Below are 18389 nucleotides of genomic sequence, written 5' to 3'. Positions count from 1 at the left end.
AAGCATTAAAAAGAGCTGATTCCTGTTTGAATATCTAAAGCAGTAAAGCTATTTTTTTGCTCAATTTCAGCTGCTTTATTGTTTATTGTGCATTGATTTTTAAATCATATTTGCACATAACAGTTATTCAGAGATTTTGTTTCCATTAATTTATACCTGTTTATCAAGCTAGTGAAGCAGTTGTTTTATTCAGCTGCTTAATTTGCACTTTAATTTTGAATATCAAGTTTAAGATAGTGAACATTTTGTTTTATTTTGCTGGTTTAATAAATAATTCACTAAATTTGTGAATCATTTGTTTGATATTTTGTTTTACGGGTCAGGAAATGAATGTTAAGTCGAGCTTGATGTCTTGCACAGCAATGCACACAGTTTATTAAGTAATTGTGCAATTTAAAAATGTTACCTTAGTATCAGATCGGTACTCAGTATCGGCCAATACTGAATCTCAGGTATCGAAATCGGTATCGGAAGCAAAAAAAGGTGGATCGGAGCAACCCTAGTTTCACATACTTTTATCATCCTGCACTATGAATGTTTACATGTTGTGTTCAATAAAAACATGAAAACGTATAATGTTTGTGCGGTATTAGTTTAAGCAGACTGTGTTTCTCTATTGTTGTGACTTAGATGAAGATCAGAACATATTTTATGACCAATTTATGAAGAAATCCAAGTAAGCCCAAAGGGTTCACATACTTTTTCTTTCAACTGTATAAATAAACATTGTTGGGGCTGCAGTACATACGTAAAGTAGCCCAAAAACCCATGGCTCCATCATTTTTCCCTTTACTGCATTTCCAAAATAGACCAATTGTGCTGGAAAACCACTGCCCTGGCAGCACTGGCGCTAGGTTTACAAAGTTCCACCAGCTGGAGGGAGATGAATGACACCACGCACGTCAATTTACGAACACGAAATAGAACTTACTTGCGGGATATCTGATTTGTTAATGTCTGGTCGGTGAAAAGTTTGATGTAACCCAAGCGTTACTGAACATGTACGGAGTAAAATATTACTGAAAAATGATTAGTAATGCCTTACACTACTGCGTTACAGCAAAAAGTAATATATTACTGTAATAGATTACTTAACGCATTACTCCCAACACTGCAAACTATACATGTATATCATTTGAAAGCTTGCGACCTATTTTTCCCACATTGGGTGACAGATTTTCAAAACAAATGACATAGGAACAGTTTTATATTAATTTAATTTTAATGAGAGTACACTGCATTTAATTAAAGTGCTGGATTTTGAAGTTGAATAAGGTGTAAGAACCCTGCATGTGTGTTTACACAGGATTTTTTTTGATTGACACGTCAAATAGTCTAACCGTTACAACATTGGACTTCTATTACAAACCTTTCTGTTAGGGGCCCATTTAGTCACAAACACTAGTTTATGACGCCAATTAAAAATGAAATATAAACCAAACTACTATTTAAAATTCGAAACTAGTTTCTAGTGTTCAATGTGAAACAACCTAATGTTGAGTAATTCATCACAGAATTTTCATTTCATCAACAAATGTGTTTTTCAGCATACGTCACAATAAACGTGGCAAAAAAGCATAACATTTTAATTTTGCATTAAAATCTAATTGTGTGTGTGATAATTTAAAATAAATTATTTATTTTCATGAGTGTGCTTAAATCACATCTACTTGGAAAAAATATTGAAAATTTCTCATTCTTTTCCAGTTACATCATTTGACATTTTCAGGTCTTATCTTAAGAGTAGATTTTAAAATATCTGATGCATGCTTTTAAAAGATGTTTACATTTCTATGTTGCCAAACCTTTTTTTGTCACTGACCCACCAACAGTTTTTACCCCAAGAGAGGCGTTTGTGCAGCCTCAAGCATCTTGTTTCTAGAAGTATGTCATTGACCTCTGATATGTTAACAGGTCATCCTTACAAATGTCCAGTTTAAGCATTGTGTGATCCATGTTAAATCCTTGTTAGTAAAAATGATTGACTTTTGGCTGTTGTACAAGCGTGAAGTCATTAAAAATATTTTATTGAAAAGATTGCAGGTCATTTAGTACATCCACAGACAAAGAGCAGAGTTCTTCAGAAAAACAAAGAGTGAACCGCTAAAGATCCTGACACACACATCAAACACTCATGTCAGTAATGTAACAAATAACAGCCAAAAGAACTCCTGAATGAACCTGACTCATGTTCCGTTTCCTCACAAAACAACAGGCTTTAGTGCTTTAGTGTCTGTATAACAAGGCAGATTATTAGGTTTAGTTTTATTTCAAGTGAAAAGTTGTGTTCACACAGTATGTGTAGCTGTGACTCACAGATCTGATTGGAGTCTGTATCAAGAGGAAGTGACATCACAGAGAGAGATGCTGGAGGATCCAGAGAGCAGCATTCATAAATCCGTCTGATTCAGCATCCACTTTGGATAAAGAGTGATTATTGCCCGGGTACCACAACAATCTGTGGACACAGAATCCTTCTTTTATATTTCACATGGGGAGATGAAGCTTTAAAGTGTCATGCAGTGGATGTGCTTACCTCACTGGTACTTGTAGAGCCTTCAGGCGCTTGTAGTATTCAATGCCCTGTTTATTGGGCACACGCCGGTCATCCTCGCCCAACATCAGAAGCACTGGCGTCTTTACCTGACCAATGGAATATAGATTATACACGCTGCGTTCAGGTGCAAACGTTCATAATGGAAAAAAACGACCCCGTTTTAAACTGGTAAATGATGACATCATGTAGACGGCATGTGCTCACCTTGATGACATGTTTGATGGGTGACTTGTTTAACATCTGCTCCAGAACAGCAGGATTAAGTTGAACGTCAGTGTTATAGTCAAACCCCGCCTCCACCATACACCTGAACACAAACAGTCACATCTCTACCAAAAACAGGATTTGAGATATTCATTTGATTAATATAAAATGAGACGTGTTGCGATCGGAATGTCATGTTACCAGTCGGGAATGTCTGTGCTGCCGATCATGGACGCCAGATTTGTCACCGGGTTTCTCACCACACAAGCCTTGTAGAAATCAGGATACTGTCCAATCAGGTGGCACGCTAGAAAACCACCATGAGATCCTCCAATCACAGCGATCTTCTGCTCGTCGAAATCACCTTGCTTCAGAACACTCTCGACTGCCAACTAAAGTCAGAATTATAAACACTTCAAACATACCACAGCAATCCCTGACTCTACCACACTTCTGTGACACACAATAACACAAATCAAATGTCAAAAACAGGTTGTTGAACACTTCGACTAAACATCTCATCTTTTAAATGTTCCGTTTTATAAATCATCTATAGTTAAAGCAACACTTTGTAGTTTTTCGACTTTAAACTAATGTCTCGAAAATGATTTCAGGGGTAGAACAAGTCTTAAATGGATGAATTCTATGGCTACAAACACACTCTGTAAGTTGTGTGTTGGGGTCGGTACACACATGTCCACTGACTGCAGTAGAGTGCAATATGCAGTGGCGTAACTTTGTTTTGAAAGGGGACAAAGACGACACAAACAATACTTTAATAAATTGTTTCTGTAATAACTTGTTGGGAATATTCATGGGCGTCACAAGCGTGAAAAATGTAGTTGACCTCCTCTAGAAAACAGTATTAAAACTGTGCCGCTTTATCGATTGGTTCAGTGGTGTAACGTTAGTGAGAAAGACGCATGAAAAAGAATATTGACACTGCCATGAGCTTCGAATCCGCTGAATTTACTATTCTAAATGTTAACATCGCATATCAAATCTGCTTCCCTTTGTTTTTAAACTATATCATGTATTTATAAATAGATCATTTAAAGCATATTGTGCTATATTATGTATGTAATTAAACAAAAACTACTAAAACAAATGTAAAACATTTGGTGTTTGACACAGATGACCTGTCGGTGGGTAAATGATTGAAATGTTTGGGAACCCCTTGCTAATAAAGACAAACATTCAAGTATACAGGGAAAACAGATGGAAAATGATATCTTTAAAAAAATTGTATTTTGACTTATTAATACGGGGATTGCCACATAGACTACTAATTTACAACAAACTTTCTATATTTTGTTTTGAACTTTTGTAGTTAAAAACTACAAAGTTGTGATTTTTTCCATTTATTGGTGTTTTCGATCAAGTATCAACATGTAATTAATCTTGCAATAGACGATAGCAACCGCATGTAGAGAACAATAAGGACGAATATATAGCACAATAGTGCAATAAAGCGCAAAATGTTTGGTACATGTAGGACTTGAACAGCCATTTTCATATATTTTGATCATTTTATTAAAAATAAAAACATTTACAATCTGATATGTGATAGCGAAAAAGTTCAGCAAACAGCAGTCCCAAACCTACGATGACATGAAGTAGGTGACATATGCCATACGCTCTACGCCACCTGAACAGTTGACATTAATGTTCCTTTCTTACATTTTGTCTATTCCAATCTGAATCTGATGGGCGGAGTTAATATAAATAGCCTCTGCTTACAAAGCAGCTACTTTTACAGTAAATAGACAGTCCGTATTTTTTATTTCTTTCAATAAGTGATGGCGACAAAATCGACTTTGACAAAACGTGGTGGGGACATGTCCCACCCGTACACCCACAAATTACTCAACAACGCTTCTGCATTCACTGGTTCCATCAGATTAGTAAACAAAATCATGTGTATTGTGCTGCCTGCGGGGAAATTTATATAGCGACATTATTTACAGCACTGCTGAGAGACAATTGCGCTTATCAACCACATGTGGGAGCCTGTGAGCAGAAGTTCTGCGGTGCTGCTTTAACCAATCGATCCGTAATGGCAAAGAGGGTAAGGCTGTGTTCAGACTTGACTTCTTTTTGGAAGCTGCTAGCGTCTGTTTTACATCATTATCCTATGGAGTAGACCGTGTTTTCAAATAAAGTACTGAGCACTTTTTCTGCAGTTTCAAAGATCAACTTTTCTGAAGAAAAAAAATGCCTTACATCAAGCTCCTTGTCACGGCTAACCAATGAGAAGCGAGAAGTGTGTTGTTTTGAACAACATGCGAGGGTAGTGATTGTTCGCAGGATCAAGCTCGAAAAAACAAAATGCCACCCGAAACATCGGTTTGAGAATAGTTTTGTATAAATCTAGGTTCAAATTTCAATAACTTTTGATTGCATTACTATCGAGAAATTAATATTATAGTTTTTAAATATGTGATTAGTTTTTGCATAGACACTCTCTGTTTGTAATTTAAAAAGACTTTGGTTACGCTGCCTATCTGTTTCTCAGGGCTGCACTCGTGCACAGACGACAAAGTCATGTCAAAAAAGATGTCGAGTGTGTTCATGGTCTTAAACTCTCAAACACACAAAAGACTGAACGCATGTACCTCACCCATTAATGAATTTATTTGTTTTTACCTGCACATCTTTCACATCTTGTGTGCCGATGTTTCCAGGTAAAGAGTCAATATTATCCTGACCGAAGCCAAGTGATCCTCTGTAATTCACTGCAACACAAACACAAAAATCATCCACTGATAATCTATGACAGTAAAGCAACCAGCCCTTTCTCATAATGTTAGAATGAAGAATAAGGCATGCTTCTCAGAACTTATTTCAGATGGACTAAAGGTCTTTGCACATATATGCGTGTTGAAGGGATATCTCCTAGTGTGTCATCCTGGATTGGCCTATTTTGTGATTGGTGTAACAATTTTGTCCCATCCGTGTGAAAAATAATCAAATCTTTTGTTGGGTTGATTTCATGCAGTTTATTCATAAGCTTTCACTGTGTTTTGACATTTGTTATTAATTTAGGAATGTATGAATGGTTTATGTCCATAGGAGGAGCTCTGCACGTTTTGAGGTCTGCTGATAAAGCCTTTTTTGTGACACAGTCTGCTTCCTCATTTCCTTTAATTCCACAGTGTCCTGGTACCCAACAAAACCAGATATTAAAATGACGTTCCTCTAATTCCACGATGCGGAAAACATGGACGGATTCACGAAATCCAGGCATAAAAATGTAATGTGCTGTATAACAAGGAATGGTCAGAGTCGAGTGAATGTATTACTTCTTAAACAGATCGTAGCGCTGAACAGCTAACAAAATGCAAATTGAGCTATGATAAAAAAATATTCATATGCGGTTTAGATAATCTGCATTAGATTGATTGTACTGCATGCGTAATGCTCCTGTGGCGCTTTAACTGCATTGAAGCTTTTGTCAAATAACCTTTGTGGCAACCTGTCAAAATAAAAGTCTGGTTACCTTGAATAAGTTATAACACCCACATTTTAACACAAAACCCCCTTAGATATTTTATCATTCTACCACTAAGTATATTATTTACTTTAGTAAATGGGAGTTAATGTGCTAGTTAAATTTAAAAGATATAGTAGTACTAAAATTGAAATAGACCTGAAAACAGAAGAAAAAAGTAAATATACTGGTTTATGAATATGTATTATACCCTAATTTGAAAGGTTTTTCCCTTGTGCGGTTCAAAGTGTCCACTGTAGGTTTTTAATATAGTTTATAAGTGAATACTATAGTTTGATGAAATATTTTTTCACGTGGGCAAATATAAAACGGAAAACATGGAATCCAGAAAAAAATATATAAATAAAAACGGAATTTGGGAAACTTAACTGGAGTTCATAGGGGCTTTAGTTTGAGAAATATCATTACTAGAGCTGGCTGATCATGGAGGCAGGATTTAGAAGATTTCTCTTAAATACATATTCAATGTTACACAGTCTTCATGTGGTCCAGAGCCAGGATGAGAGCATTTGCTTCTTCACAATACTCTTCTGGCATCCTCCCGTTTTCTTATTTGTCCCCTGAAACTCTCGGAATGCATCCGTAAAAGGACAGACGGAGACGGTTGAAGTGAATTCCTTCCTGGATCTTGCCGTTCGCTTGTACACTGGCTTTTAAGTGTCAAAACACCTTTTACAATGCTTCAAAAAGACAGATAATTGAACCCGATCTGACGTTTACTCTGATGAATGAAAACTTCAGAGACAGCGACTAAATGTGAATGGCACAACGTAAGGTTGTATTTATTTTGAAGGCGCGGAAATTTAAATAACTTAAATCCAATTCCTGATACCCTGTTAAACAGTTACTAGTCTAAGGTTTCTTCACACACAACCAAGGTTGATATGAACATGATGAAGATGTTGGACTGATCCTCACCGAGCAGAACGCCGAAGCCCATCTTACACAGAACTGCTGTGGACAAGATCCACTCTGACAACAGCACTGAATGAGGACCACCTGAACACACAACACAATCAACACACTGCTGATATAACCGCTCTACACCACAGACATGGTCAAACGTACCGTGTGGCAAAACCACGAGTGCTAGTTTCTTCCCTGATGTCATTTCTGATGGTTTCAAAAGCAGAGCGTCAAAGTCCAAAGCAGCTGATACAGAACCGAGAGACAAACACAAAGAGTCACATTACACACTCCTGCAAATGTAAACACGCTTCAACAAACTGATGTTTCAGGTCCTACGGTATTGGCTGTTGTGGTCTTCTGGCGGCGGGCTGAAGTTTAAGGTCTGCCAGCTGACATCCATCTGAGGTTGAGATTCCTCCAGCGTGACCCATGACGTGGTGCTCTCCGAGCCCTTGGCCGGCAGGAATCCCACTCGCTGCAAAAGGCACAAAGATCACAGATGTCAAGGCGATGCATCAGAACAGGACCATGACGGGACTCAAGAACGTGAGAACGCTGTACCAGGTCTGGAGGACAGTTTGGTGAAGAGCAGCTGACCACCATCAGATCTCTGCGAATGCTCAGCAAACTCCAGCTTCCTTCCTGCGAACCTGCGTCACACACATCCACATGAGACACACACGCCTCACAGCATTTTGTCTGTTAGCTCCAGTAAATAACACAGTTGAGGGAACGTTACACACTGGAAGTGACGCATGAGACCTCTCCACTTGAGATATCAACAACCAACAGATCCTATTGAAGAAACACAACAACACAAAGTGTGAAAAAACACAGACATCAATCAATGATTACAAAAAAACGACGACTTATGTGTGTATGAATGACTCATGACAACTCTGATCATCTGCCATGTTTAAGACGTTATATACCAAATCAGCTGATTTTAATTACGCACACTTAAAGTCCCAGTGAAATCAAAAATGATAATTCCTATTTTTTCATGAAATATTGCAGCGTTTATTGTAAATAGTTTATCATTGTGGGTCATTCTATTTTTAAAATTTGTGTGGCCTCATAATCTCCAGTTAAAATCTGAAAATGCACTTCAGTCCTGTAGTGACCAGTGTTAGGCAAGTGACATGGGAAAAGTAATGAGTTACAAATGACATACTCAATAGTGTTATTATATTACAGTATAAATGACTCTCTCCAAAAAGTATTGAATTAATTAATACTAACGGTTTTCTACATCAACCTTGATTAGTTCAGTGATTCAAGGATAGACATGAAATGACTCTTAATTCATTCAAATAAATAATATAAAGTATTCTTATTAACTGACCAAATTATAACAAATGTGAGAATTACAGATTAAAGCACAGATTTTAAAGTTAAACTTCGAATTTTGATGTCAATTCCTCTATTGCACACACATATATTACACAAAGTATTTAGTTTAATTACATCAGAAGTAACTGTCATTAAATTACATAAAAAACAAGAGTAATCCCTTACTTTACTTTTTCAAGGGAAAAGTATTTCAATGACAGTTACTAGTTACACCCAACACTTGTAGTGACTATCTGTCTTAAAAGATGAATGTTAGACAGCTTGGGTAGAGCATCCGTTAACTCAGTTTCATTAAAAAAAACAAAGGGTGTTTTTATACATCCAATCGAATTACAGAGAAAGATGTAAGACACACCCACTGCTTTTCTCATTCCAAATAGCATTTCACTCGAAAATGCGTCAAATTCCTGAAGTAAAAACGAGCACAACTTCTGATTCACGTGGACTTCACGAGGGTTTATAGAGTTTCATGTTGATAGTAACATGTATAAAAAACACCAATAAAGATACCTTTATTAAGACTTCACTCTGTGTAATGTGTGTGTGTGTGTGTGTGTGTCATGGGCTTGTCAATCCAACAGTACATGTGTGTAATGCATGTGTAAGCGTGTCGGATGACCTTGCGACTCCTCTGAGCGCAGGAGATGATCAGACGCTGACTGTCAGATGACCAGCAGCAGGGAGACAGCGTTGAGCTGTAGATGCCCGTGAAGCCATCTGACACACAAAAACACAACATAAACAAATTTTATGCCAATACACAAGTGATGTCACCACAGCTGGGGCTCCTAAACACAAGTCTCCAGAGAGAGATGTGCGCTGCATGCACATCGTATGTGAAGAGAATAGAATGAAATGGTGAACGTACCCTCTCTGGCTCGCCGCACAACATCCACAACAACACTCGTCTGCTTCGTGTACCAGTCAAACTGCCAACAAAACACAACGCTGTTACACACACCTCAAACGTCCCGTAGACACCAAAACCAGCTCACACACACCATACACAGACGACTGCACTGCTGGTGCGGCCCGTAGACCTCACAGTCCAGATACACAATGCGGCAGAGGTCAGGACTGAGTCGAGGAGAGGACACGGCTCTGGAGTCACACGATAACTGTTCTGAGAGAACACACGTCACGCTCATCATGAACATCTGCTGTACGCACGGATACATGACAAAACTCAACTTACCACAATTACCACTCGCCAAGTCCACATAAAACAGAGACGACCTGCAGAAAGCACACACACGGCTGTCAAACACTAGCAAAGAGATCTGTCGCTCTCCTGTCTTAATAAAGCCCTTTGAGAACATATACGAAGAGTTTACTTTAAAAAAATATATGTTTTAATGTTTCCATTGTGTTGGTTTTTTTATGGCTTAAATCAAAACAAACCAACTGCAGTTTGGTGGATATTAATTGAAATGCTCTCATTTTGGAACCAAACTCTACATATGTATAGATGTCCACGTGCTAAAACACCAAATAAAAACACCATCAAGTCTTTACAGTACAAATATGTTCATCACTCACTTTCTGTTGGGACAGTACTTCAGTCCCAGTCTGAAGGGCTCCTGCCACCAGCCCACAAACACCAGTCCAGTGTCATCGGGTGCCCAGAACGCCTGTGGACAAAATATTCAACAGTTTACTCTAAAATGAAACTTCTGATATCATTTACTCACCCTCGGGTTGTCATATACATACCTTTGTTCTGCTACACACAGAGGAAGAAATTTGTAAGAATGTCAGTGACCAATCAGCATCTCACACCCATTTGCTGCCATAGTTGGGACTCAATGGGGGACGAGGTGCTGACATTCTTCCAAATATCTTCCTCTGTGTGTAGCAGAACAAAGGTATGTACAAAACAATCTGAGGTTGAGAAAATGATGAAAGAAGTTTAATTTCGGGGTGAACCGCCCCTTTAACACTCTCAACTGTGACACGCACACACAATGAACACACACAATGAACACACACAATGAACACACACTATGAACACACACTATGAACACACACTATGAACACACACTATGAACACACACTATGAACACACACTATGAACACACACTATGAACACACACTATGAACACACACACGAACACACACACGAACACACACACGAACACACACACGAACACACACACGAAAACACACATGAAAACACACCTGTCCGGGTGAGATGTAGTTGGGCATTCCTTCAATCACAGTGATGTTGCTGCTCTCAATGTCCAGCACACACAGCACCGGACTGCTCTTATTGACCAGCGCTTCACCCCAGTCCTCATAAAACTCAAACTGTTGCCCCTGCCAAACACACACACACACACAAACGTCATCCTCCGGATAACTGCAGTGAACACAGGTGACATCATATGAGCATTTACCTTAAGCGTCTCGTCCTTCTTGACTGTTGTCATGCTCTCCTCTTCATCAGTCTCAGGTCCCTGCTGTTGAATCACAGATGTGTTAAATAAGTGAGGTGTGTGTGTGTGTGTGTGTGTGTGTGTGTGTGTGTGTGTGTGTGTGTGTGTGTGCGTGTGCATGTGTGTGACCTGGAAGTAAGACTCAGTCTTGGCTCGCTTCTTCTCAGCGACATACAGCAGATGAGTCTCAGAATGAGACCAGACCAGACAGCCGAACTGATCTGAAAACACACAAGCGTGATTTAATCTCAGCTAGTTCAAATCCACTGATTCTAAGCTTTTGGGTTGTCTTTACGCCTTACATTTGACCAAATATATACAATTAAATAACATAACCCATAACCCAAAATACAGCAATACATTAAACAATGATAAGGATTCAAACAGGTTTATGCTCGTTACAATAAAACAATCATTTTGGAAAACAAAGGAGAATTGTTTCAGCATGTCTTGCTCATACAGTGTCAGATCAGGAGTAGGGCTGTGTATCGCCAACAACTTCATCATACTATACGCATCCTGATACGGGTCCATTTCTTACGTGACAGATTTAGATTACAGAAATGTATCATTCATAACTACTAATCAGTTCCTGAAGTGGCTTTGAGAATGAGTCTTAAGATCAAGTGTTTCTAGATGAGGGTTTCTAGGATTCTAGGATGTGTGCAGTTTATGTATAACATATAAATATGAATATATGCCTAAACATGCAGACAGATTAAATAGATTTAGTTAAAAAATAAATTGGAATAGATGAGGGATTTCTAGATATATTCTAAATGTGTCAGGTGTTGTAAGATATAAGCGGGTCTTTGCTCGTTCACGTTCTATGACTGTGGTTCTTCCATGCGGTGCTGTATTATGAGCGAGCGGCACGTCACTACATCCCTACAGTTTCATTGATTTGAAACACATGTCTTCCATCAACACCTTAACAATCAGTACTGACTTCTGTTTCTTTTCTACTCCTTCTATCCTTTGCTCTGTATACAGTGGTGGGCTATATGAGAACAGTTTTACTGCACTTCTGCTTTTTGTTGCCCGCATGTTGTTTCAATTGCTTCTATTGTCTACTTCATTTGTTAGTGGATAGTTTGGATAAAAGCATCTGCTAAATGACTAAATGTTAATGTAATTGTGTGCAGTAGTGTTATAGTGGATAAGGCAGAGTGTGTTTAATTAGCGCCTACACGACGCTCACGTTGCCTTTAACACAACTGTTTAAATGAATGATACCAGAATACAATTAAACATCAAACTGTGTGTCATATGAAGAGAAAAAGAGACCTGTATAAGCCAGAATTTTTTCTTACCATCTTCATACACTTTGCCATGTTTGCCAAGGGCCATCAGATTTATACACTTCTGTTTACTGTTCTTGTGCCAGATCTGATTGAGAGAGAGAGAGAGAGAGAGAGAGGTTTAGCAAAAAAATCTGTCTTTTCAGGGATGCATTTGTTTGTCAGATGAATCAAAAAATCCACTACTGCAAAACTGATGCCGACTGTAAACAAAAGCCGTTAAATGTCATTGTGTAGTTTCATCTCGCAACAGATTTGTTCAAGTTTACAGCACTTTCAGTTAAACAACAGAAACATCATTTCATATCTTAAAGGGGTCATATGACATGGCTAAAAGGAATGTTATGGTTTGTTTTAGATGTAATGTAATGTGTAAACACAATTTAAGGTTGAAAACGCTGTATTTTCCACATACTGTGCATGTTTGTATCTCCTCTTTGCTCCGCCTCTCTGAAACACGCAGATTTTTAACAAAACTCATGGCTCTGATAAGCGAGGTGTGCTCTGATTGGCCTGTTAACCAGTGTGTAGTGATTGGTTGAATACTGCAAGCTTGCACCTTTTGTTCCCACAACTCATGTTTTTTGCATATTTATAAATTGCATTTTGCAATTTTACGAGTCTAATACATGCATGGACAACTTATAACACACCAAAGACACAGAAGACACATGTTCGCGCCATATGACCCCTTTAAGCATAATATGAATTGAAAATGTTTGACTTGACTCATTCGCCGCCAGCCTCTTTAAAAAAAAAAGTTGCCAGCCTACGAATATATGGACAAAAAATATGTCAAATGAAAGAACAGAGTCTCAGCTTTTAAACAAAAGAAACCGTATTCTTCTATCTTCATTTGTTCGGTTTTTATCACTCCTTAGATGTGGGTGGGTTTCTTCAAAAATCCATCACTTTGATTAAACATCTGAGATAACAGGGCTCTAGACTAACTTTTTGCACTGGTTGCACTGGTGCGCCTTACTTTTTTTCTTGGGTGCACCAGCACAAAAGTTAGGTGGACCCAAATTTTTGACCGCATCGCATTTAACATTAACCTGCTTTTACCAGTTCACTTTTGTTTAATGTCCATATGGGCAAAATTTACTTGTAAATGTTTATCTTACAAACTGTTTAACATCAAGTTCTTTATTTGAAGCACAAATTTAAAAGATCTCAAGATAAATGGACAAGGGCTTTGAAGGCTCAGTGTCAGAGCATTGCTTATGATTTTCGGACGGATTAGGCCTTAATTTAACATTATTCACGAAAAAGTTGTGAATTGTTCTTTTCATCATCTCTCATCATCCCCTGCTACATTCATTCTGTTTAACTAACAGCATTAGTCTCCTCACCTCTCTGTCTCACTGCAGCACACGCATTTTCAAACGTACACACCAGAGATTGCGCTAGAGTTTTTCATTTTGACTGACATGCTCGTAAAAAATCCGTCATAATCTGTCATTACCCGTCACTATGGTTCAAGGTGGCGTTAGGTGGTAATTTGTATGTTCGTGACGTCATCACGCTGTACTGGCGTCTCGGAATTTATTGTATTGTGATACAACCGAATGCCCAATAAAGCCGTTACAGTTTTTGATACCATATTCAAGCCCTTTCCAAATCACTTTTTATTTTGCTCATATCTTGTGTATTTAACAAAAGTTATGGCTGATGTCGACTGAATCACTGTGATTTTTAGGAACGGAATTTGGAGTAAATCGTGTTTAAAGGTCAATGATGAAATTAAAAGCACAACAGTCCGGTATCACAAGAAAAAGTCACTTTCCAGCGGTGAGAGATTACTCTATAAACAATTTATTTAAAAAAAGCCTAGTGTTGAAGTCTATAAAAATACTGTACAAAACCGTTGGAATAAAACGAAAGTAAGGAAAATGGTGCAGCGCACATTTAAAGAACGAGAGCTCTGACATTATCACTACACAAGGAAACTAACAAACATTACGGACAACAACTAATAAACAGTGAAGCAAGTTTTACGTTGTTTATCATGTGCATAGTGTCTGGACTTTTGATCATCTCTTGTATATTTTGCGATCGCGGTCCGGCTCGCGTGAGGAGCGGAGCGGTGATAACTCCTGGTGCTGTAGACTGAGAGCTCTGTCAACTCACGAAAACATTGTTTAAAAAAACGTTACGTGACATAGTTTACACAGGACTGGAGGGAAATGTGCAGTGATACTCCTTCATTCTTCATGTTATGTGGTTTACTTTGATAGGTGAACTGTCTTTCCCGCGTCCCAGCGCGACATCCAACGGGGTTTCACAGATCGCATCACTTGTCTAGTCAGTAACAATAACAGGTGAGAACACGCAGGTCGCTTCGCGAGCATATAACGCTGAAGGGAAACGGGGATTTACAAATTGCCCTCATTATAATCCGCCAAAATGACGGACAGTCTTCAGATTTTTCCGTCACGGGTGAAAAATCCGTCAATGACAGAGAATTTTCAGTTAACGCGACCTCTGGTACACAAACGTGCAGAAATATCTGGACCACAGCCAATCAGAGGGGGGTCCGCCCCTCACTATCATTGATTGGTTTAGACCACGATATGGGTCTAATGTCTGTCTGTTTTTGAATCACAGGAAGACTTTCAGAGTTGCGGCGACATTTTTTCCCCTCGAACGGCTGGTCGCACCGGTGCGACCTCTGATAATTTTAAGTCGCACCATTGAAAAATAAGGTCGCATGTGCGACCAAATTAGTCGCACTCTAGAGCCCTGGATAATTAACGTTTTTTGTCAAAGATTCCGACCAGATTACAATCAGAACAATCATTAAAAACAGCTAAAACATATATGTTCTAGGTTATTGGATTCTGTACTTTTTCCCAAAGGTGAGAAACCGTTCCACCTGCTGTATAACAGTACAAACACTGATTGCCGTAATAACTCGTCTTTGGCGGGGAACTGTTTTTTTTAAATGACGAGATAACTCGTCAAAACGTTAAAGAGTTAAGGCTGGAATACACTACACGACTTTTAAAATCTGAACAGATTAAAAAAAATAGACATCATACACACTACTTTATAGACTTTCTGCAACAAGTCCGGACTGTAAATCTGAGAAAAAGACTTGTAGTGTATTCCAGCATTTACATTGTATTTTACAACTGTTGGAAATCAGCGAAAGCAACTGCATGACAATCCGCCAGGATGATTTTTCTTCTAGGGTCTATAGCTGTATATTTAATATGCATGCTGAATTTTACGTGAGCGTCTCTTTCCGTATTAATAACAGGCTGTCCTATAGCACACATGTACAGTATGGAAATAAACAGAGTCTGACCTCCAGGAACTGCTTGTCTTCTCCTTTGACGGCGCTCTCTCTCAACACGGCCTTCATCTCACCGGACGGCGAATCCATACTGAGTAACCTGAACACATGCAATGAGATCACAGCGATAAAGTTCAACCATTATTTAAACGATTCAACACACAATGACGGCCACCTGACCAATCAAAGAAATCTGCACAAATGACTCAATCAACTCGGCTCACATGAGAACACTGAATATCAATAGATCGTAATACAATGTTAAATATTCAGCGAAGAGTACGTTTAACATGACATCTGTTAAGATGCTTTGAACTCCATCCGTATAAAAAACAAAAGGATTTTAAAGCAAAACTTGTGTGTGTTTGGAGGACCAACTACTGAATACAAAAGATGTGTTCACTGCCTCCTGTGAGAACACTGACAAACACAATACCTGCTTTCACACACCTCACATGGAGCAATAACACGATCCTCTCAAACACACTGACTGTAAAGAGCCAATAAACAAAACAGGGATGAAAATGTCTTTTCTCAGAACGTACTCGCCCTTGATTTCTGTACAGTTTCCAGAAGCACCAGAGTAAACAACCGATCGCTCATCGTGAAACACAATGTACTGCCGACAAAACTTCACGCTCTCGTTCCTCTCCAAATCCCGCTGAGTCCACTCTGAAATACAGAACCATGTCAGAGATCATCCACAGTGTCAGCTTCAAAAACAAGCTCAAGATTTGGGCGGGGGGAATAATCCATATACTACGATTTTGACAAAATGTTAAATGCTTACTCATTTGTAAAAGCATCTGCTAAATGAATGAATGTAAATGTAAAATGTCATTTTAGGGTGGACAGACCCTCAGAATTAAGCGTCTCCTGTACTAATAATTTGGCTTCTGAGAAAATGGGCGGGAGCAGGATATTCTCAATCTTTTAATATCTGTACCTAGAGGTCACGCATCTTCTTTTGATCACACACACTCACGTGAGTTCACTAAACTTTAACTTTGCTACGCTGCGAAACGAGTGATGTAAATATCTTGGTGCTTGCTTGCTTTTCCTGTCTGACATTTGCATGCGTTTGAATGGAAGTCAATGGAGCAAAAAGGCAAGTGTGACCGGGACTTTATGCTCATTTCCAAACAACTCAGATATCTCACTTTAAACTCCAGAATAAATATCTGAACATCCAATTTTATATAATGTGTTTGGACTTATATTTGATGATAGATACATTTTTATTTATTTCTTGATACAGTACAATTTGGGTCAGTTTTGTAAAGAAAAACTTCCAGGTGATGTATGATTCTTCTCTTATTAACATAACCGTTCTTTCCAACTGAACGAAATATTTAGACATTAATCCTGTTGACCAGTGTAACCATTTTCATCAGACAGACTTGGTGTAACTCCATCAACCGTGCACTGTGTAGTTTGCACCTGTGTATATGTTGCAGTATTGTCCGCCGTATCGTGACGTGACCACCGGACCGACGTCAGCGCGACACACAGACGGGAAGTGGCACTGATCCCGGTACAGCTGAGCGATCTCTCCAGGCTCCCGGAGCACCTTCAAAACGACATATAGATACAGCAACCATAAGAGAATACACGTCTGACACACACACAGTCACGACAACACGCGTCTGATACACAAAGGTTACGAGAACCCACAACTGAGATCCATCGTCATATATGCACGTGATCGTCTGTTTTCGGCATGTGACCCGGAAGTTGTAAGAATAACACTAAAACTTGCTCTTGAGAATGATCTTTGAGTTGTTTATTGTCTGATGTACAGCAGTGAAATGTTTAAAGATGTTGTTTTGATGAAAGTGTGAGTGTTTAAATGTACCTTTGAGCCCATGACAGCGGAGCGTGACATGAATCTATGGAGAGAAATCCTGACAGCGAACATAAACCTTGAGGAGGCGGAGCTTAAAGAAAGATTATCCTTAAAAACAGACGCTGCGTTCTTTACTTTTAATGTGGAGAATGTGCACCGCTCAAAACGGAACTCCTGTCAGAGAGAAACGAGCCAATGATCAATCGTTGAAGACTGACGATCCTCTGGGGGCGGGGCTACAAACAAAGTATTATGACTCTTGCGCATGCGCAGTGTCTGGAGAATCATAAGCCTTAAAATAAATGATGAGCCTAAAAATAAAAACGTATGTTACCGTGGATGACATGTTTATATTTTGGCGTGATAATTGTTGTTATACTGTTATTTTAGCGAGAACTTTTAAAGATATCGGTTTTCCCCATTCAAGTAGGTAAGACATGATCTTGCATGACTAAAAAGCTGCAGCCCAGAGGCGTCGCAAATATGACCGTCGAGTGGGATGACTCGGAATTATCAGAAAATAAAATAAAGAGTGCAGATGGAGGCGGACTGGAACCTGGCCTTGTATGACACACCTTAAGTTTATTTATTGTCAGTGTAAATAGACACACAGATAAGAAAGTATCAATACATTATGACAATTGACATGTAAAGAACATAAGAGCAATAGCGAAACATTATTAGCCAGGGGGTGAAAGTTAACAAAGCTGAAATAAACAGTGATGAGTAATATTAAGAAAATATATAAACATATGAGAGAAGAAAAAGCTAAGAAATTAAGATCTGCTGGTGTGTTTGGAAATAAACACAGCATGACAGCTTTTACTGCTTTAACATTTTTAACTCAGTGTTTCTATATAATGCTTAAATTAAATTGATAAACACATTAATGTTTGGTTTAGAACTGGACATTCTGCATCTGTGTACATGAAGCTTGGCCAAGGTTATTTACATCTGTTTTTACGTGTTCGTGTT

The 18389-nt window shown here is 38.6% G+C and overlaps 1 protein-coding gene across 4 annotated transcripts; it reads right to left on the bottom strand.

The window, feature by feature from the left end:
• Positions 1–2006: 2006 nt before the first annotated feature.
• apeh (acylaminoacyl-peptide hydrolase) lies at positions 2007–17683 on the bottom strand. Of its 4 annotated transcripts, XM_056773536.1 has the most exons (24): positions 17424–17659; positions 17009–17138; positions 16114–16240; positions 15581–15668; positions 12283–12358; positions 11099–11190; positions 10931–10993; positions 10713–10850; positions 10074–10165; positions 9730–9770; positions 9536–9657; positions 9403–9463; positions 9154–9251; positions 7925–7976; positions 7743–7831; positions 7518–7656; positions 7341–7424; positions 7191–7271; positions 5408–5496; positions 2963–3153; positions 2762–2864; positions 2537–2643; positions 2317–2458; positions 2007–2233 (listed from the first exon to the last, which is right to left on the bottom strand). In XM_056773536.1, exons 1-23 carry the CDS (start codon positions 17484–17486, stop codon positions 2353–2355), a joined length of 2232 nt encoding a protein of 743 aa, XP_056629514.1. In that variant the 5' UTR covers positions 17487–17659; the 3' UTR covers positions 2007–2233; positions 2317–2352. The 4 variants fall into 4 exon arrangements, with proteins under 4 accessions (XP_056629514.1, XP_056629516.1, XP_056629513.1 ...); XM_056773538.1 differs by having other exon boundaries at positions 2007–2458; positions 10931–10990; positions 17424–17649; XM_056773535.1 differs by having other exon boundaries at positions 2007–2458; positions 17424–17648.
• Between the last annotated feature and the right edge of the window lie 706 nt (positions 17684–18389).

The sequence above is a fragment of the Triplophysa dalaica genome, chromosome 18, assembly GCF_015846415.1.
Source record: "Triplophysa dalaica isolate WHDGS20190420 chromosome 18, ASM1584641v1, whole genome shotgun sequence".
Taxonomy (NCBI): domain Eukaryota; kingdom Metazoa; phylum Chordata; class Actinopteri; order Cypriniformes; family Nemacheilidae; genus Triplophysa; species Triplophysa dalaica.
This window is presented reverse-complemented; position numbering and strand designations above follow the sequence as displayed.

Coding starts and splice junctions, on each gene's coding strand:
- apeh (XM_056773536.1), bottom strand. CDS start 17,486: ATGTTCGCTGTCAGGATTTCTCTCCATAGATTCATGTCACGCTCCGCT. Junction 9,771..10,073: donor AAGTACTGTCCCAACAGAAA/GTGAGTGATGAA, acceptor TGCTTTCTGCAG/GTCGTCTCTGTTTTATGTGG. Junction 7,832..7,924: donor GGTCTCATGCGTCACTTCCA/GTGTGTAACGTT, acceptor TGTGTGACGCAG/GTTCGCAGGAAGGAAGCTGG.